The sequence below is a fragment of the Macaca fascicularis genome, chromosome 3, assembly GCF_037993035.2.
Source record: "Macaca fascicularis isolate 582-1 chromosome 3, T2T-MFA8v1.1".
Taxonomy (NCBI): domain Eukaryota; kingdom Metazoa; phylum Chordata; class Mammalia; order Primates; family Cercopithecidae; genus Macaca; species Macaca fascicularis.
The window spans coordinates 51,561,088-51,581,518 of record NC_088377.1 but is presented as its reverse complement, the minus strand read 5'-3'; the positions used below and the strand labels follow the sequence as shown (position 1 = coordinate 51,581,518).

Sequence of the window (20,431 nt, the reverse complement as noted above, 5' to 3'; positions counted from 1 at the left end):
GTGAGCGCGACCGGAAGTCCGGTCACTCTCGCGAGGCCCCACGGAGCAGAGCCGGGACCGCTGCGGAGTGTGGAGGTCGTTGGAGTCACTTGCCTGTCAGCAGCAGCTCCTGTGTCTGCTCGTCGGCGCCCCTCCCGCTCCAGCCATGCTTTCCGCCCTCGCCCGGCCTGCCAGCGCTGCTCTCCGCCGCAGCTTCAGCACCTCGGCCCAGGTAGGCCCGACGAGGGGCGGCTTGCAGCCCCCCTCCCCGGCCCAGGCCACGTGCGTCCCCGGTTCGCGAGCAGCTCTGACCCTCTCCAGGCCAGCCTGGACCGCAGGGCTGCCCGGCACTGGCTGGAGATTGTGGCGCCCGGGGCAGGCCCTGACACTGGCCTGGAGATGCGGGGGAGAAAGCCGGGGAGAAGGGGGCGAGGTAGTCCCGCTCCAGGGCCGGTCCATTTATTTGGCAGGGCTCCCCCCAGGTCTCCCAGATTCCCCAGAGGGCCTGCACGCCTTCAGGGTTAGGAAACCGGGGCTCTGGATCTGAAAGTAAACTTACGTTTTTTTCTGCAGTTTTTCATTGGTTTAATATAGCTAATCTTCTTGCAGCATCCGTGTGAGTTGTGCGTGAATAAAAGAAATCGTATAATTTCTGACTCCATAGTATGGACAAACCGAGGCTAGAGAACTGGGCCAGGGTTACACAGTCATCTGGCCAGAGGATTAGAATTCAGCGCTTCTGACCTGAAGACGCTTCCTCTTAACCTTTCTGGAGGATCTCTCCTGCTGTGGGCGGACTGAGCCTGCCGCCAGGTGTCTTAACACAGTGCTTGACTTGGCCAGCGACCACTTAAGCCTAGGCTATTTTTAGCCATCTTCTAGAACGGTGGTTCTTAAACTCTGCTGTGTGTCAGAATCACCGGAAAGCTAATAAAAAACAGAGGCCTGGTCTCATTGAAGAAGCATAAGACCGGGGTTTCCGCATTTTTACCAAGTGAATCTAATTAAACCTAAGTTTGAGAACCCAGGAGGTGCCCGCATTGCCTTTTAATTACGACACCCAGGAGGGAGGTAATTTTAAAGGGGAATCCAAATTTATCATTGAACTTCTCTCCTCCGGTTTCCTGTACATCCAGTTCATTTGAAAAATAAATACAAATGCTCCTGGATTGATGGCTGTTTCCTGTACCCATCGCAAGTTGATAATAGATCCTAAGTCAAAAGGCGAGTTTAACTTTGTATATTTTCAACTCGCATTGGCTTCCCACACGCAACCCCATCGTAAGTTTAATGTACCAAATGCTTTTGAGCTGTGGTAAAGTAGGGGCCCAGCTGTATACAGATAAGTCCATTAAGTTCCTGTGCTTGCCAACGACTATGCTGGGTGCTGCAGGGGATACCAAATTAAGTGAGAAGTGGTACTTGGGACAGAAACGAGTAGGACAGGTGGAGGCGATGAAGGTCTTAGGGAATGAGTAGACTTAGGCCAGGTGGAGGCGATGAAGGTCTTAGGGAATGAGTAGACTTAGGCCAGGTGGAGGCGATGAAGGTCTTAGGGAATGAGTAGACTTAGGCCAGGTGGAGGCGATGAAGGTCTTAGGGAATGAGTAGACTTAGGACAGGTGGAGGCGATGAAGGTCTTAGGGAATGAGTAGACTTAGGCCAGGTGGAGGCGATGAAGGTCTTAGGGAATGAGTAAATTTAGGATAGGTGGAGGCGATGAAGGTCTTAGGGAATGAGTGAGCTTAGAACAGGAGGCGATGAGGTGTGGGGGAGGGGCAGCCGACCAAAGCTAGGACAGGGAAGAGTGATGTCCTGGGAGAGGTTGTTTTGGTAGGACCTTCAGATATGTGACATATTTATTAAGCTAGGTACTGGAAATACATCGGTGAACAAAACAGAAGTCCCTGCTCTCATGGAAATTACTAGATATTTTACTTATTGCCCCACTATAAGGTATCTTAAAATAGTGATGAACATACAGGAAAAATGGGGATTGTAGGGTGCTTGTGTTAGGGAAGAGGGTACCAATTTTATTTATTTATTTTTTGAGGCAAAGTCTCTCTGTCGCCAGACTGGAATGCAGTGGCATGATCTCAGCTCACTGTAACCTCTGCCTCCCAGGTTCAAGCGATTCTGCTACCTCAGCCTCCCAAGTGGTTGGAACTACAGGCGTGCGCCACCACACCCCGCTAATTTTTGTATTTTTAGTAGAGACGGGGTTTCACCATGTTGGCCAGGATGGTCCCGACAGAGTCTCACTCTGTCTTCTAGGCTGGAGTGCAGTGGGCGCCATCTCAGCTCACTGCAACTAACTCCTGGGCTCAAGTGATCCTCCTGCCTCTGGCCGGGCTGGTCTCCTTGGCCTCCCAGAGTGCTAGGATTACAGGCATGGGCCACTACTCCCAACCAAGGGTAGCAATTTTACATCAGCCAGGGTAGGCTCACCCAGAATGAGATGTTTGAGTAAAAGTCTGAAGGAAGCAGAGATCACACCATATGGAAAGAGTATTCCAGGTACGGGATACGTCTCAGGACGTAGCTGAGAGCCCTTGGAGAAGCATGGGGCATGCCTCTAAGGTTTGAGAACATGAGGCTAGGGTAGTTCAGAGAAAGCAGTGGAGGTAACAGAGCAGGCCTTGTAAAATTTTCGGTTTTTTCTCAGAAATAGGGTGGCCATTTGAGGGTTTTCAGCTGCGTAATGACTTGCTCTTCCAATTAACAAGATGGTCTTAGAAGCGAGAAAAAGGTGAATTAGGAGTTCATTGTGGTCATCTAGGTGCAGGTGGTAAGAAATGGTTACATTCTGGGTGTTTGTTGATGGTACCAGAAGGGTTTGCTGATCTGTGATTGGATAAGGGTCATGGATGACACCAAGGTATGGGGCCTTGGAGTTGGGCTGAAATAGATAGGCAAGACTTATGGAAGAGAGTGGGTTTAGGCAGGGAGAAGATACCAGGAGCTCAGTTTTATTTATTCATTTATTTATTGAGACAGAGTCTCGCTCTGTCACCCAGACTGGAGTACAGTGACGTGATCTCAGCTCACTGTAGCCTCTGCTTCCTGGGCTCAAGTGATTCTCTCACCTCAGCCTCCCCAGTAGCTCGGATTACAGGTGCTGCCACCATGCCCAGCTAATTTTTTTTGTATTTTTAGTAGAGATGGGGTTTCACCGTGTTGGCCAGGTTGGTCTCCAACTCCTAACCTCAAGTGATCCACTTACCTCGGCCTCTCAAAGTGCTGGGATTACAGGTGTGAGCCACCGCACCCAGCTGGGAGCTGAGTTTTAGATATGTTCATTTTAAAATGCCTGTTGGTCATACAAGCAACGTTGTTGAGAGGGTAGCTGATGAAAGCAGAAAGAGAGATGGACTCGAGCCCATGGTGCAGTGGTCTCCAGACTTCGGATCTTGTTTTTTGTTTTTGTTTTTGTTTTTGAGACGGAGTTCTGCTCTTGTTGCCCAGGCTGGAGTGCAGTGGTGCGATCTCGGCTCACCTCCGCTTCCTGGGTTCAAGCCATTCTCCTGCCTCAGCCTCCCGAGTAGCTGGGATTACAGGCAGGCACCACCACGCCTGGCTAATTTCGTATATTTAGTAGAGACAAGGTTTCTCCATGTTGGTCGCACTGGTCTCAAACTCCCAACCTCAGGTGATCCACCCGCCTCAGCCTCCCAAAGTGCTGGGATTACAGGTGTGAGCCACTGCGCCCAGCTAGATCCTGTATCTTTAATAGTAAAAATGTAGAAAGCACATAGCTCCAATATATTTACTGATACATATATGTACTAATATATACATTACAATATAAACTGAAGTCAAAATTTTAAAACAAACATAACACATTATAAGGTGTTAAAACTTACAGATAAAGACGGTGTTACTGTATGTCCGTTTTCAACACAGTTGCCAAGCAGTGTGCTGTTGGTAGCCACTCTGCCCCCCAGCAAACGTCAGCAGGTCTGGAAGACAGCTCTTTGACAAGGAGATCATGATCTAACCTCCGGACCACCAAAGATTTTCATCTCATTGCAAAGCATGGTAAAGATTACACTACTTAAGGATCGTGGTTTTGTAAATATTAACTTAAGCTGATGACGTCCTGTAATATACAAACAGTGACATCACCCTGACACAGTGAAAGCAATCAGTGAAACAGTCCTCTTCGCCTCCCTCCCCCATGTTGTGTTCACCTTATGTACACGTGGGACTGATCCATTTAAGTGCCCTAGTGAGGGTGCAGGTCAGTCCATTTCTTGGTAGAGATTAATTCTTTGTTAGATAAAGATAGAGACAGGCCGGGCTTGGTGGCTCACACCTGCAATCCCAGCACTTTGGAGACTGTGGTGGGAGGATCACTTGAGCTCAGAAGTTTGAGACCAGCCTGGGCAATGTGGCAAAACTTCATTTCTATAAACAAAAAAAACGAAAATTAGCCGGGCATGGTGGTGCACACCTGTAGCCCCAGCTACAGCTAAGGTGGGGAGGATGGCTTGAACCGAAAAGGCAGAGGTTGCACTGAGCCAAGATCGCACCACTGCACTCCAGCCCGGGCGACAGAGGGAGACCCTATCTCAAAAAGAAAAGATAGGGCCAGGCGCAGTGGCTCATGCCTGTAATCCCAGCACTTTGGGAGGCCGAGGTGGGCGGATCACGAGGTCAGGAGATCAAGACCATCCTGGCTAACACGGTGAAACCCCGTCTCTGCTAAAAATACAAAAAATTAGCCGGGCACGGTGGCGGGCGCCTGTAGTCCCAGCTACTCGGACGGCTGAGGCAGGAGAATGGCGTGAACCCGGGAGGCAAAGCTTGCAGTGAGCCAAGATGACTCCACTGCACTCCAGCCTGGGCGACAGAGTGAGACTCCGTCTCAAAAAAAAAAAAAAAAATGCATCTTCATCCTCCGCCCTGGTGGGATTGTCCTGGGTACTCTCCTGTGAAACCACTGCCCTGGCTGAATGCTGGAGGCATGAAAGCTTTGGAAGATTTTTTTTTTTTTTTTTTTTTTTTTTGAGGCAGAATCTTGCTCTGTCGCCCAGGCTGGAGTGCAGTGGCGCGATCTCCACTGACTGCAACTTCCGCCTCCTGGGTTCAAGCAATTCTCCTGCCTCAGCCTCCTGAGTAGCTGGGATTACAGGCGCGCACCACCATGCCCGGCTAATTTTGTATTTTTAGTAGAGATGGGGTTTTGCTGTCTTGGCCAGGCTGGTCTCGAACTCCTGACCTCAGGTGATCCACTCACCTCAGCCTCCCAAAGTTCTGGGATTGCAGGTGTGAGCCACTGCGCCCTGCCCAGAAGATGTTTTTTAAAGAGATGGAATCCTGCTCTGTTGCCCAGGCTGGAGTGCAATGGCACCAGCATGGCTCATGGTAGCCTCAGCTCCTGGGCTCAAGTGATCCTCCCACCTCAGCCTTCTGAGTAGCTGGGACTACAGGTGCACACCACCATGCCAGCTAGATATTTGAGCACGAGAGTGAAATGATTAAAACTTTGATTTTGGGGAAGGGTGCTTCGGAGGTGTCGCTGAGTACCTAAGTTAGATAATGGAATAGAATGAAGAGGAGGAGTGGGTCAGGAGGGAGGTTGAGCTGCCAAGTTCTTCATGTCCTGATTTGATGTCTCTGACAAGAAGGAGGCGGCAGAAGAAGGAGGCGGCAGAAGATGGTTTTAAAAGTTTACGTTCAGTGAACACAAGTGCCATTTGGGACCAGGGATGGAGGTTGGGGGCAGGATCAATGGACAAATGAGTTTGTGGAACCCATGGAATGCCTAACAGAGCTGGGAATGCAGAACTGGGATTTGGGAGTCCCTAAGACGCACACAAGATGTGGGAGTGAGAGTTGAAGATCCAGAAGTGGATGAGGCTGCCCGACCTCAGGTTCTGAGCGGGTCTGACAGGTTCAAGTTTCCAGGCAGCCAGGGTTTCACCTTTAAAGCACCAACTTGAAACTCAAAAACCTGTTCGAATTCAAATGTGGGTTGTGTGCGCTTCCACAGTTTAATTTCCGGAGCAGAAACGCACCGTGTAAGCGTCTTGGTTCGGATTTTGGTTTGTTTGGTTTTGGTTTCTGATAACCAAAGCCTGTTATTAGCTGGCCTCAGCTACTGTAGAAGATTGTGCAGTGATGCTGTCAGACCTCAGATGACCACACACGGTGCCAGGAGTTCCTGTGTCTGCCACTTGGTTTGCCTCTTCCCCCACTGGCAGCTGCCTGCCAGGAATCGGCTCTGCTTCTCATTTGTGATTTTAGATCAGAAACAAGCTCCCTGGGGGTGGCTGGAATTTTGGTCAGACCTTGAGTGAGACAGAGGTTGTAAGAGTGCCTTTGAATAACGGGAGTGATTGCCAATTGCGGGGCTCACAGGAGCGATTGCCGGATGTGGGGCCAGGTCACTTTCACCCCATCACTTTCCTAACTGTTCCAAGCTGAAATGCCCAGGGCCAGCTGCTACTTTGCTGCCTGTTCTTCTGATTAGCCTGGTATGAAACAGTGATTCTCAAACTGTTTGATATCAAAATCATCTGGGGAAAATGGCAAAAATGCCAAGGCCTAAGCCCCATCCCGCTTCCAGGAGCCTAGTCTTGGGTGGGCTTCATTAGCTCAGCAGGTGGCTCTGATACACACCTAGGCTGGAGAAACGGTATGAGATACTGGAGCCCAAGATGACAGATCTGACTCGCCTAGGAGGGTTGGAGCCTTTCCCCATGTACATAACCCCTTCCCCCTCTTGTTAGGCGCTACTCATCCTGCCTGAGGCTCCAGCCACAAGTTTGCTGCCTGGATGAACCTTCCCTGATTCCCCACCCCTGCAGGGAGTTGATCGCCGCACCCTTGTCTGCCCTCTTGCACAAGGGGCCTCTGTGACAGTGTTCTCTCTGCCCCTAATGCATCTCATTACCTGTCTCCTCCAGAGCCAGCAGGGATCTTCCTGCAGCCTCAGTTACCGGGAGGCCTGTTACTAGGCACTCAGTGTGTTCATAGTTTGTAAAGCTGCAGGTTGGAGGTAAGGCTGCTATTACCAGTCCAGCTGCCTGATGGAGTCCAGCTTGTTCCTCATCTTTCAGGAGGGTTTTGAAGTGCCCTGAGTATCACAGCCTCTACAGGCGTAAATTCTCCCCATTTGAAAGTGGACCTTTGGAATGAAGGTCCTGAATTCTTCCAGAATGAGACTGATACAAATACAATGATTGTATCTGGCTTTGGCAACTGCAGTAAAAAGAGGCCAAGTGCAATATTTTTACAGGATACCATGTGAATCCTTTTCATGCTCATCATTTCGTCCTAAGAGTCCTTTCTCTGTGCCTCTTTTTTAGAACAATGCTAAAGTAGCCGTGCTAGGGGCCTCTGGAGGCATCGGGCAGCCGCTTTCACTTCTCCTGAAGAACAGCCCCTTGGTGAGCCGCCTGACCCTCTATGATATCGCGCACACACCCGGAGTGGCTGCAGATCTGAGCCACATCGAGACCAAAGCCGTTGTGAAAGGTACTGGGCGCGTGACCCTGGAGACTTGCCTCCTGTCCCCAGTAGGCCAGGATCTGAGTTTTCAGTAAGATTCTTAGATGAAACTAAATGTTTAGAGACTTGGGGTTTCTCTGTTTGTTTTAAATTTAACTTTTACAAGTGATTACACCCTATTGGACTTGGGTCTGTAAAAATTGAAATAGCAGTGTCTTTTAGAAATGTGAGGTACCCTAATCATCCCATTTTCTACTTTTTCTGATTTGAAAAGTTGTATGAAGATGGGGAAGAGGGAAGTGTCGGCAACCTGTGGTGAGGATTTGGGGACAGTAAGGTGGTGGTGCCAGCTGTGGGCTGCCTTCCCTCTACCCCAGCGTTGTCTTGCCAGCTTCTCAAAAAGCACGGCCTCTTTGGGAAACCTGCCCGTCCGTGGAAGGCAGTGTTGGATATTCAGTAAATGTTGTCGGGAAATGATTCACTGGACTCAGTGCAGCAGCTCATGCCTATAATCCCAGCACTTTGGGAGGCCAAGTCAGGAGGATTACTTGAGTCCAGGAGTTCAAGATCAGTCCAGGCAACATGGCGAGACCCCTATCTCGACAAAAAGTACAACTAGCCAGGCGTGATAGTGCGTACCTGTCATCCCAGCTACTTGGGAGGCTAAGGTAGGAGGATTACTTGAGCCCAGGAGGTTGAGGCTACAGTGAGCCCTGATTGCACCACTGCACTTCAGCCTAGGTGAGAGAGTGAGACCCTGTCTCAAAAATAATATCATCCATAAATATATATATTTATATATGCTGTTTATTTAAACTTCACAATATATCAACATTTTTGCATGTCACCAAATTCTTTTTTTTTTTTTTTTTTGAGACAGAGTATCTTGCTCTGTCTCCCAGATGGAATACAGTGGCACAGTCTTGGCTTACTGCAACCTCCCCATCCTGGGTTCAAGTGATTCTCCTACCTCAGCCTCCCAAGTAGCTGGGACCACAGGCGCATGCCACCGTGCCTGGCTACTTTTTGTGTTTTTAGTAGAGACGGGGTTTCACTATGTTGGCCAGACTGGTCTAGAACTCCTGACCTCAAGTGATCCACCCACCTTGGCCTCCCAAAGTGCTGGAATTACGGGCATGAGCAACTGTGCCCAGCCCAACTTCTTGATAAAATTATTTTTAAAGCTGTAATTTATCATTTATGATAGCTCTGCTGTTGACCATTGACTGATTCCTGTTTGCTTCTGTAAATATAAATATATTAATATAAGCTACAGTACGTATCTTTGTCTTTACATCTTGTTTAAGTCTTAGAGTTCTAAACATAGAATTAGTAGGTATGAATATTTCAAAGCATTTACTATAAAGCTCCAAATTGCTTTCCAGAAAGGTTCTACTGATTTCTTTCCCCTCCGACAGCATATGAGGATACCGTGTCTGATGGCGTTTACATGAGTCTTAAGTTGGTGTAAATAACTGGGGAGGCTGCCTGGCAAATTTTATGTTCATGCACCTTCCAGAGTTCTCTGAACGGGTTGCCCATTTTCTTTTGGGCTGTATATTTGGGTTAAGAAGGCTCCTGCATTAAGGAAAAAGTCAAGATCAAAGCAGATTTTGGATATTTTAGCAAATTTCCCTGAAATCTTTGAAAACATACTTTTTCCTTCAGATGATAGGAGTAAACGAAATAGTAATATTTAGAGTCTGTCAGCACAGGGTGTTTCCTTTCCTGGCCTTCATTGCCTTCTGATCAAGGAGTTTGGGCCGACACAGTGGCTCACACCTGTAATCCCAGTACTTTGGGAGGCCAAGGTGGGTGGATCACTTGAGTTCAGGAGTTCAAAACCAGCCTGGCCAACCTGGTGAAACCCCTTCTCTACTAAAAATACAAAAATTAAACCAAAGGTGGTAGTGCACGCCTGTAATCCCAGCTACTTGGGAGGCTGAAACAGGAGAATCACATGAAGCCGGGAGGTGTGGAGGTTGCAGTGAGCCAAGATCGTACCACTGCACTCCAACCTGGGTGACAGAGCAAGACTCCATCTCAAAAAAAAAAAAAAGGAGTTTTCATCAGGATGGTGGTGGGGAACGAGCAGCTCCTCATTCTGACTGGAGGCCAAGAATGACTTACAATGCTCACAAGTAGGATGAAGACAAGCAGTGGCTCAGTTTGCTTTTGTGGAAACCTGGAGGGCTTGACCCATTCTAGCTGGGGCCTGGGCAAGAAGAGGTTGGGGAAAGCAGGGTAGGAGGGGAGGGTTCCTGCCACAGGGATTGTCAGCTCGCAGGGCAGTAGTCGTTAACAGAAGGAAGTCACATTACAGGTGGGGCTTCTAGCCTTTCTCGAGGCCATTAGTTGGCATTAAGGCCAGGGCTGAACTTTCCAGGCCTCTCTGAATCAGAAGCGGTAACATTTCTCTTTTGGGGTGTGTGTTCTAGGCTACCTCGGACCTGAACAGCTGCCTGACTGCCTAAAAGGCTGTGATGTGGTAGTTATTCCGGCCGGAGTCCCCAGAAAACCAGGTTTGTGTTTGAAAGCCTTGTCTGGTACCTCCCCACTTGAAGATGTGGGGATTAAACCCATTTTCTGTTAAAAGTGGGTTTAATCCGGTTGCTTTTTCGTAGGGAAAATGCCACCAGCTCCCGTTGCCTGTGGGGTAAAGGTCACATCTCTTTGTTGGCCTAGGATCAAAGTGTCTTACCGTTTCCCTGTGCCTCTGTGCACAGACGCCGTTCCCTCTCCTCAGCGCCACACTACCTCGGGGGTTCTTATTAAACCTCTATGGTCCTTCTGAGATATTGTCCTCCCCGCTCCACCCACGCAGACCTCACTTCTGGCACTCATCGTGCTGGATCGTTTACCCTGCAAGAGAGACTGACTTGAAACGGGGACCTTGAGTGGCTAAATTTCCTGTAACAGCTGACGCTCAGCACATTCTGCCTGTCTGGAAATTTGTGGTGTTCTCTGTTAACATCTCATATTGGATCATTTCCAGGCATGACCCGGGACGACCTGTTTAACACCAATGCCACGATTGTGGCCACCCTGGCTGCTGCCTGTGCTCAGCACTGCCCAGAAGCCATGATCTGCATCATTGCCAATCCGGTGAGTGTGGCAGCGCCCAGCCCTTGCAGCTGTGGCAGGCGCTTAGGCGCTGACAGTGCATGGAAGGCTCATGATTTGCAGCAGAGGCTGCTGATGTGCTGGGGAGATAGGGGGGTACACAGATGAAGGGGCTGAGATGGAGAGGTCGGGTGCACTAAGCAGAGGCCCGTCCGTGCGTTTCCTAAGGACCCCTTCCGGCATGAACTGAACGAGCGTTGGGAGCGTTGTCACAGCCGCGAGCTTTGGGCAGATCCCATCTCTCTCTGCTTTAGTTTCCTCACTAAAGAGAAATCCATTCTCAAGGCTCCTTTCGGCCGTGATTGTGGTGGTCCGTTGATTCCCTTTTTGACACAGTAGCTCCTACTTACCCGGGGCAGTATGTTCCAAGAGCCCAGTAGGTGCCTGAAATTGTGGAAAGTACTGAGCCCTGTATGTACCATGTGTTTTCCTAGGCATATGCACCTATGATAAGTTAATTCATAAACTAGGCACAGTGAGAGATTAACAACAACTAATGGTAAAACAATCATTACAAGAGACTATAATAAAAGTTGTTTCTTTCCTTTTAGTCAGGAACTTTTGCCTTCTCGCTTAAGGGAAGTACTTAATGACTTCTCTGATTTCTCCAAATTGCCAGCATCACTACTCTTGCGCTTTGGGGCCATTATAAAGTAAAAGAAGGCAACTGGAACACAAGCATTGTGATCTCTCAACAGCTGCTCCGATAACCAAGATGGCTCCTAAGTGACTCAGGGACAGGTGGTGTAGACGCATGAGTATGCTGGGCAAAGGGTTGACCCCTGTCCTGGGCGGGATGGAGCCAGAGTTCATCCTGCTACTCAGGATGGCATGCAGTTTTTTTTGTTTGTTTTTGGTTTTTTTTTTTTTCTTTTTTTTTTGGCTCTGTTGCCCAGGTCGGAGTGCAACGGTGCGACCTTGGCTCACTGCAACCTCTGCCTCCCGGGTTCAAGCGATTCTCCTGCCTCAGCCTCCTGAGTAGCTGGGATTACAGGTGCCCGCCACAATGCCCAGCTAATTTTTGTATTTTTAGTAGAGACGGGGTTTCACCATGTTGGCCAGGCTGGTCTCAAACTCCCAGCCTCAGGTGATCCTCCCGCCTCGGCCTCCCAGAGTGTGGGGATTACAGGCATGAGCCACTGTGCCCAGCCGGTTTAAAACCCATGAGTTACTTATTTCTGAAATTTTCCATGTAGTAAGTTCACACCTCAGTTGACTGCTGGTAATTAACACAGCAGAAAGTGAAACCATGGATAAGGTGGGACTGTCTGCATTCTCCTCAGGATTTCCATTCCTGGGCCTGTCGTCCCCATCCCTTCACTCACAGTCGTAGACACATACAGCCCCCAGGCCCCACTCACTGGATTTTGCTTACTCTCAGAAGCGTTGAGTGCCACGCCCTCATTGAGGGCGGCCGTGGTTCCCCAGCTTGACCTGCTGGGCCTTGTGCTCGTTTAACAGCAGCCCCCTCACTGCTCCTTCCCGGCAGAGGCTGGGTCCTGCTGTCTGAGGATGAGGATCGATTGAGGTGAAGGGGCAGGGACCGTGATGTCACTGAGAGGTGTGGATGCCAGCAGGCATGCAGAGCTCGTGCTCCTGGCCTCTGAGGGTCCTGCCTTCCCCAGAAGCTCGCCCTCCTCAGGGTGGTGGGTCACAAGTAGAGAGCTGCTGTTCCCTTTGTCGGTGAGCTAGCCATTGCCTGATAGAAACCTCGCCGTCCTGTCATCTTCTGGCGTGCCGGGTGATGTGTTCAGCACTCGCCCTGCATGAAGTCATTTAGTCTTTACAACGACTTCATGAGGTCGTCGTTTCTCCCGCTTACAGAAGAAAAAACTGGGTCCCAGGGAGTTAGGATGACCTGGCCAGGGTCGTAGCACAGAGGGAACAAGCTGCCAGTGGACCTGCTTCCTTGGAGCACACAGCCACTGTGCGCCGCCCTCCCATCAGGAGTGGCCCTGCAGCTGTGAGTCCCGGCCATGCAGAAGGTGGCCTGTGAAGGCATCATCACACATTTCAGCTGATAGCTGAAGGGCCACCAAGGGAAGAAGCATCCTCTACAGTTAAGGGTTTCTTTGTTCACGTGGTGTGGCGTGTCCTTTGGGGCGGGTGGCTTGCCAGTACACAGTTATCAGACAGGGCAGGTTAATGTGGCGTCTTTGGACTAGTTAGACCCTTGGGAAGGTCTGACAAAAAGCCCTTTTCCTTCTGTGGCTTGGCCCTGCTCTTGGAACCCAGGGCAAGCCACGCCTGTCTCTTGGATGTCCTAGGTTAACTCCACCATCCCCATCACAGCAGAAGTTTTCAAGAAGCACGGAGTGTACAACCCCAGCAAGATCTTCGGCGTGACGACCCTGGACATCGTCAGAGCCAACACCTTTGTTGCAGAGCTGAAGGTAAGGGCGGCGTGAGTGTTGCTCAGGTGACCTTTCTGAACCTCTCCCGCCACCTGTGCTCATTTACGGGCATGGAAGACACCAGGGCCTGCCCAGGTCACATGTCACTTGGGGGTTTTCAGTGTGTTGAGAGTTCGCCCTCTTGGTGGAAGCAGCCCCCGTGTTTCCTGTGGGTTCCGGGCACCTGGCCCCAACCGGCGGCAACTCTGGCCAGCGTCTGTCTCCCGGCTCTCGCTGTCTTCCTTCTCGCCGAGAGCACTGTGGGTTCACAACCTTCTCTGGGCTTCTCAGTGGCTGGACTTGGACGGGGCTCCCCCAGTCCTCCCCTTTCTCCTTCCCACTGAAAACTGGTCCTAGGTGGATTTACCTGCTGGCCACTAGATAAAGGGTGGGAAAATTAACAAACATGAAGAACTGAGGAAAGTGGCGGAAGTCCCAAAGTATCAGAATTGTTGTTGGCCCTGGTCCCTGGCACTGACTTTTTTGGGTTGCCTGTGGTACCTTACCCTGGAGAGTCCAGGCCTGGCCCCTTGGGCTGCTGGACTGAGACTGAGCTGTTGGGTGTGGCTTGAGGTTGGCTTGATTTGGTGCCAGTGCCGGGCCTGGAGTCCTCAGTGCCTCACACAGCCTGCTTTCGACTCGCTTCCATTGTGGAGCCTGCAGAACCACTTCCTTTGGCCCCAGAAAGGATTCCTCTTGAACTTCAGCCCTTTTCGTTCTGATGGCAGATTTGAGTTTATGCGCACGGCGTGGTGGGAAGTGCACACGCAGCACCCTCGGCCTCCATTTTACTCCTGAGTGCCAGGCACATCTGCTTCTGAGGAGTTAGAGGTGCAGACACGGCAGCACGTACCTGAGGGCCTGGTGCTGGGGCTCTGTTACAGGTGTGGGGATCAGAGAGGTTCGAAAGGCATGGCCCCAGGCCTTGGAGTTCCATGGAATGGGAGAGAGACTTGAGTCCGAGAGACAGTTTAAGCCAGGCACGGTGGCTCATGCCTGTCATCCCAGCACTTTGGGAGGCTGAGGTGGGAGGGCCACTTGAGACTGCAGTGAGCTGTGATTGCACCACTGCACTCCAGCCTGGGTGACAGAGCAAAACTCTGTCTCTTAAAAAAAAAAGAAGAAGACAGTTTGAGTGAGCAGGTGAGCACAGGTATGTACAGAGTTCCCCTGGGATTGCCACAGTCTGGAAGTGGACACACCAGGCAGGGTACCACCTCCCACCTCCAGAGGCACAGCCCCTGGCGTCCTGGAGGCAACAGAGTTCATTCTCGTGGGCTCTCAGGGCTGGGCATACCCCAGGCCCTAGTCCTGCCCTGCACCACAGCTGCCACTAGCTACATGTGGCTATTTATGGTTAAATAACATTAAAATTGTATCCCTCTTCCACACAAACCACATTTAAGATGCTCCGTGGCCACATATGGCTCCTCTGTCCTCACAGGAAGTCCTGTTGGGCAGTCCTGTCTCAGCCTTGAAGCTTCACTGTTAAGAGTTGGGGACAGGGTACCTTGGCCCTTGTGAGATCCCCTGGCCCCGCCTCCAACAGTGAAGTGGACTGTCATTACTCCCGGCTGCCTGACCTTCTGGAAATTTCCTGTATCATATCAAGAATGCATATCAATCCTTAAACTTCCGATGGCTGGTTCCTCCCTCATCCTTTCACCTGCCATATTCCCTTTCAACATGACTCCAGGACCTCCCAGGCCAATGCCACGTTCCCCTTTGCTGCAGAGCTGCCCTGTCCCCTGTCTTAGCACGCACCATTGGAACATCCATTTCTAGGAGTCTTGTATTCGAGGACAGGCCTCTGGAAAGCAGGGCTGTGTCCCTTCAGCCCCGTGTCCCTGGTGACCGCACAGTGCCCGCACCTGTGTGCTTACACACAGCCAAGCTAAACCTCTCAGGTCTTTGGTCCCCAGCTCCATGAAGCTGATCCTGCTTTGCCCGTGCATGAGACTGATCCTCCCTCTCCCAGGCCAGCCTCATTTCCCAACCTAGGGCTGGGCTCTTGAGCAGCCATGGCCATCGGGGCAGGCGGTTGTTCCCTCCCTGCCATTACTCCCACCAGGTTATTGTCTGTTTTAAGAAATACTTGGTTCAGCCGGGTGCAGTGGTGCATGCCTGGAATCCCAGCACTTTGGGAAGCCAACACAGGAGGATGACTTGAGCCTGGGAGTTCAGGACCAGTCTGGGCAACATGGCAACACCCCGTCTCTACAAAACATTTAAAAAACATAAGTTGGGTGTGGAGATGTGTGCTGCTTCAGAGGCTGAGGTGGGAGGATGATTGAGTCCAGGAGGCAGAGGTTGCAGCCAGCCAAGATTGTGCCACTACACTCCAGCCTGGGAGATAGAGAACCTATCTAAAAGGAACCTGTCTAAAAAGAGAACCTGTCTAAAAAAACAAAACAAAAACCTGGTTCACAGATTCTTGGGGGTGTGGTACCTCCAGGTTAAGAAATGAGCCTGCCTCGAACTGTGGTGTTTGGACCCATAGAGTCAGTTTGTTCTTTCTGTCTCGATCACTGTTTGAGGCGCCAGACTTCTCACCCCTGGGTGCCCTGGAATGGGTTTGAATTTTGCTCCGTGGGGCCTGAAGAAAAGGGAATTTGGATTGTTCTGTGTGGGGAGGAGTCTGGGTTTGTGCCTGGGGAGTGGAGCCGACTCTGGGAAAGAGGATGCCAGGCCTGGCGGGGGGGCCTCTGCAGGGGGCAGCATCCTCCTGTGCCCATCCCCGGTGGGCACAAATGCTCACTGTGAACGAAGGACCTGCGGTGGCCTTGCCAGATGGCGGCGAGCCCTCACAGCACCTGCTGGCGCTCATGCTCAGCCTTTGGGGGCTCCATGGCAGGAGATCCAAGTGCAGCAGGGGCTGGACAGGGCCTCCTCCCAGCTCACTGTTCCACCCTGAGTTCTCGGGGCTTTTCCAGTGTTGCGGCTGTGGATGGCTGTGACATGTTTCATACTGAAAGAGCTTGTTAACTCATCCAGCTTCACACTTTGTTCACCAGGGTTTGGATCCAGCTCGAGTCAACGTCCCTGTCATTGGTGGCCATGCCGGGAAGACCATCATCCCCCTGATCTCTCAGGTATACGCATGTGACCTTGTGAGGGGCTTCCAGGTCAGGAACCCCTTTACCAGGCCCTGCTCTGAGGCGGTCCGGGCAGACTGGAGAAGACCTGACCGTGCGCAGGGTTTTGGAATGGCTCCTGTTGTAGGCAGCCCCGCCCTTCTGCTGCAGGGTGGTGTCAGTCCTGGAGCGGAAGCTGCTCAGGGCCCCTCCGGCTCCAGCACGCAAGGAGAACCACCGTTGGGAACCTCACTGGGTTACTGGTTAGGCCGGAGCGGGTGAGGTGCTTTTTTCAAAAATGTGTCCAGGGCTGGACACAGTGGCTCATACTTGTAATCCCAGCATTTGGGAGGCCGAAGCGGGAGGATTGCTTGAGCCTGGGAGGTTGAGGCTGCAGTGAGCTATGATGTACCACTGCACCACTCAAGCCTGGGCGACAGAGCAAGACCCTGGCCTCAAAAAACAAATGAGTAGGGGACTCACCACACTTCCCAACAGAGTTGATTTGACTTTGTCTTGTTTTTTTAATGTTTTTATTATTATTTTTTTGCTGCTCCTTATGGAGCAGGGCTACCCCACAGGCAGTGTGCCCAGAGTAGTGTGTCATTTTTCTATAAAGGTTTTCTTTTTCTTCTTTACAGAAAACCTTTCCCATGCCTTGGTGATGGGAGGGAGAGGAGAGGTTGGGAGTAGTGGGAACGGGAGGCGGTGGGTCTGGAGTCGTGGGCCGGAAGCCACTCACTGACCCCACGCTTGGCTTGCAGTGCACCCCCAAGGTGGACTTTCCCCAGGACCAGCTGACGGCGCTCACTGGGCGGATCCAGGAGGCTGGCACGGAGGTGGTCAAGGCTAAAGCTGGAGCAGGTAGAGTCTTAGGCAGCCCCGGGGCTGGGTGCCAGTGAGGCCCTGCAAGAGCTTAGGGTTGGGGAGAAATGCTGCTTGTCCCTGGGCACGGATGGTCCTTTTCGGTGTTGACTTGCAGTTGCCTGGTGGAAAATCCCTGTGTGAGAGGGCAGCTCGGCCTGCTTTGTGGGGTTAAGAGTCATTTTTGAGGATGGCAGAGCCAATTCCACACCATTCATGTATAAGTAAAAAGAAATTAGGGGTGCTGACTGAAATTCTCGACTGTCAGGCTGGAAGGTGTGCAGGTTTCTTGGCTGGCGGGACGACTCACCTGGGCATCACGGTGTGGCGCCAGCCTGGCTGACCTGCCTGTGCCCCCCTAGGCTCTGCCACCCTCTCCATGGCGTATGCGGGCGCCCGCTTCGTCTTCTCCCTTGTGGATGCAATGAATGGAAAGGAAGGTGTTGTGGAATGTTCCTTCGTTAAGTCACAGGAAACGGAATGTACCTACTTCTCCACGCCACTGCTGCTTGGGGTACGTATCCGGGCCTGGGTCCTTCTGACTGTGGAAGAAGGAGCGTTCCCTCTGCTTAAGCCTCAGGAGCTCTCCCCAGCCCTTTGTGCAGTAACCTCCTGTCCCTGCCTGGCAAGCGCTGGGGTTTTCGAGGGTGGACGCACACCTGAGAAAGAAGAACTGGGAGGATCATGGACTGTGAAGGGCGAACCTCCCAGCAAGTGGGTCTCCTTCCCCGCAGTTTGACAAAGGGTGCCCAGCAGCCACAGGAATGTTGACTGATGAGACACTCCATCTCCTGGCAGCCCAGGGAGGCCTCCCCACCCTGCCCGAACACCTCCCTGTTGCTCTTTGTTAGTCCTGTTCTGACTGCGGGGGCTGCTAGGCCCAATTCCTCTTCCAGAGTGTGTCCTCTCCAGACAGCCTGAGTCTTCAGCAAACAGAAACCCTTAGGTCTCACTCATACGCCCTCAAGCCGAGTTTCCATTTCTCACCTGTGGGCAGAAATCAGGCAGATGTGTGGTTGCCTTCGTCATGTGACCAGAAAGTATCATGACTCTTTGGGCCACCCCAGGGCCTTTCTCAGAGATGCTCCAATGTGGAAAGATCCTTCAGCTGTGGTCCCAGGCCTTGGTGAGAGACAGGCACTCGACAGTGCAGTTCTGTCCTCGTGTCGGTGCAGGTGTGTGGTGTGGCGGGGCCTGCAGGTGAGACGCACCCGGCTCTCAGGCCCTCGAGCCAGGGGAGGCAGTAGGAGAGGATTGAGTTGAGGTGAGGACTGAGGCTGTCGCCAGACAAACTGCTCAGTTTCTGGAGGTGAGACGGTGGCAGAGACGTCTGTTTTTGCCAATGTCAGACATTTACCTACTTAGTGACACCTGATTCAGGTGACTGTGACAATGTTTTCAGTCCTTTACCAACCTTGCGGGGAGAGAGAAAAACCCAGAAACAGGCTCTGTTGGGGAGAATACGGTGAAGTGTTCCTGATGATTGAGTGCCTGGCGTCCGGGTGCTTGTCGCACTGTCCTCGTGTGCACCGAGGTAGATGGTGCTTGTTCTATAGCTAAGGAAACACATTTGGAAGGTCAGTCATTGTCCAGGGTACTTTTCCAGGCAATGACAGTGCTGGGACCCCTGCCTGGCACCCTCTGACTCTCAGCCTCACACTCCCGACCGCAGCTCAGTCCCACCCACCCTGTCAGCAGGGTGCCCCCAGCAAGGCACCCAGAACCCACAGGTGTAGACAGACTCATCGGCGGGGCTGATGAAGCGACAGGTCGGGGTTTCTGTAACAAGCACTTTCCTGGAAACTTCATTTTAACATGTTCCCATCTCCCTCTGTCCCTCAGAAAAAGGGCATCGAGAAGAACCTGGGCATTGGCCAAATCTCCTCTTTTGAGGAGAAGATGATCTCGGATGCCATTCCCGAGCTGAAGGCCTCCATCAAGAAGGGGGAAGATTTCGTGAAGACCCTGAAGTGAGCCGCCGTGACGGGCAGCCAGTTTCCTTAATTTATAAAGGCATCATGTCACTGCAAAGCTGTTGCAGATAACCTTTGTATTTTAATTTGCTTTGGTGATGATTACTGTATTAACATCATCATGCCTTCCAAATTGTGGGTGGCTCGATGGGCACATCAATAAAAGCCGTCCTTGATTTTATTTTTCAAGGTCCCTTCTGTCAGTGCTGTGCTTTCTTCCCTGTGAGAGCTGACTATAGCGTGTCTGCCACCTCTTCATTACTAATCAGAACTAGATGATGTTTAACTTAGACTGAAGCGTGACGCTTTCATCAGTAGCTTCAAGAAAGTCTAAAATGTTAATTTGTGGAATTGGACACAGTATTCACAGGTTACCTGTACGTGCTCCTCCGTCCCTCCTGTTGGCACCCTTGCATCGCCCGGGCCTGATTCCTCTCGGGGGTGGTTCACCGCCACAGGGTCATAGTTCAGCGGTGAACGCCGGGCAGCCGTTTTCTGGCTAAGCAAACAGCACCTTTCTCTTTGAGCTTCCTCTGCTGACCTCTGTCCCCCTTCGGATTTCATCTTCTGACCGAACCCTGATGTTCAGTGGCAGAGACAGCTGATGGCCAGAGCTGTGGGAACACCAGGGTGGGGGTGCGCGTGGACACCCCAAACCCCAGCTGCTGTGTCAAGGCTGAGGACGCCGTGCCACCATCCAAAGGGGGTTCCAGGTTTTCCATCAGTGGCCTAAAGAAGGGACTTCGTCTTACTGAGGAGTGGGGAATTAAAGAGATTTGACTCCCTTTAGTGTTGGGGGCAGTCCATTCCCCAGACGCTGCGGCCTCTGAAGTGGAAACTGAAAGCTGCATACCTGGGAAGGAACTTTCTAGCAACAGGCAATGGCCTTCAGTGGAAGAGGGAGGGCTAGAGGTGTGCCCAGTACTTGGATGTTCATCTGCCCACAACAGCTTTTTTTTTTTCAAAAAAGCTAAAGCTGAAATGGATTTTATCATAAAGGATCACATTGTTTTCTTCTACAAGTAATACATGTTCATTGTGTAAAACCCAAAAAGCAGCTAAAAAATAAAGCGGAAAGGAACCACTGGTAATATTTGTCTTCTCTTGCATATTTCATAGGTTGAGAGAAGGAAGCCTGCTCTTCAGGTTATCTGCTACTGAACAATCCCAGCCCTCTCCAGTCTGGTGGCTTTTAGGCTATTTCTGTTCATATCTCCTGACCCTGGGGGTTGTCAGTGCTCAGCTGGGTGGTTCTGTGCCCACAGCTCCCACTGCAGCCTGGAGGCTTGGCTGGATTGGAGCACGCGAGGCTGGGGTTTGGGAGATGCCTGGACAGCTGGCCTGTTCCCCGAGGTCTTGGGCCTCTCCTTCTTCATGGGGCCTCTATAGCGAGGTCCACAGGTTCCTTGATGACTCGGTTCCCATAGGCAAAAGCAGAAGCTGCCAGGCTCTAAGGCTTGGTCTGAGAACTGGCCCAGCTTTGCTTGCACTGCATTCTCTAGGTTAGAGCAAGTCATAAGGCTCCCCACCGACGTGCGCAGGAACCACACAAGGGTGTGGCAGCGGGAGA

General features: G+C 51.5%; 2 protein-coding genes across 7 annotated transcripts in view; one reads left to right on the top strand and one right to left on the bottom strand.

The window, feature by feature from the left end:
- The window catches only part of STYXL1 (serine/threonine/tyrosine interacting like 1), a 56,293-nt gene extending 55,579 nt beyond the window's left edge, over positions 1-714 (bottom strand). For all 5 annotated transcript variants that reach the window (XM_074034670.1, XM_074034669.1, XM_065541776.2 and 2 more), the window contains exon 1: positions 539-714. The gene's annotated coding sequence lies outside the window, so the exon portion shown is untranslated. The remainder of the gene's footprint in view (positions 1-538) is intronic.
- Positions 25-19,952, top strand: MDH2 (malate dehydrogenase 2). Of its 2 annotated transcripts, XM_045389661.3 has the most exons (9): positions 25-211; positions 7,293-7,461; positions 9,873-9,956; positions 10,430-10,539; positions 12,825-12,950; positions 15,965-16,042; positions 16,789-16,888; positions 17,251-17,402; positions 18,731-19,952. In XM_045389661.3, exons 1-9 carry the CDS (start codon positions 146-148, stop codon positions 18,860-18,862), a joined length of 1,017 nt encoding a protein of 338 aa, XP_045245596.1. In that variant the 5' UTR covers positions 25-145; the 3' UTR covers positions 18,863-19,952. The 2 variants fall into 2 exon arrangements, with proteins under 2 accessions (XP_045245596.1, XP_045245597.1); XM_045389662.3 differs by lacking the exon at positions 7,293-7,461.
- Positions 19,953-20,431: the final 479 nt, after the last annotated feature.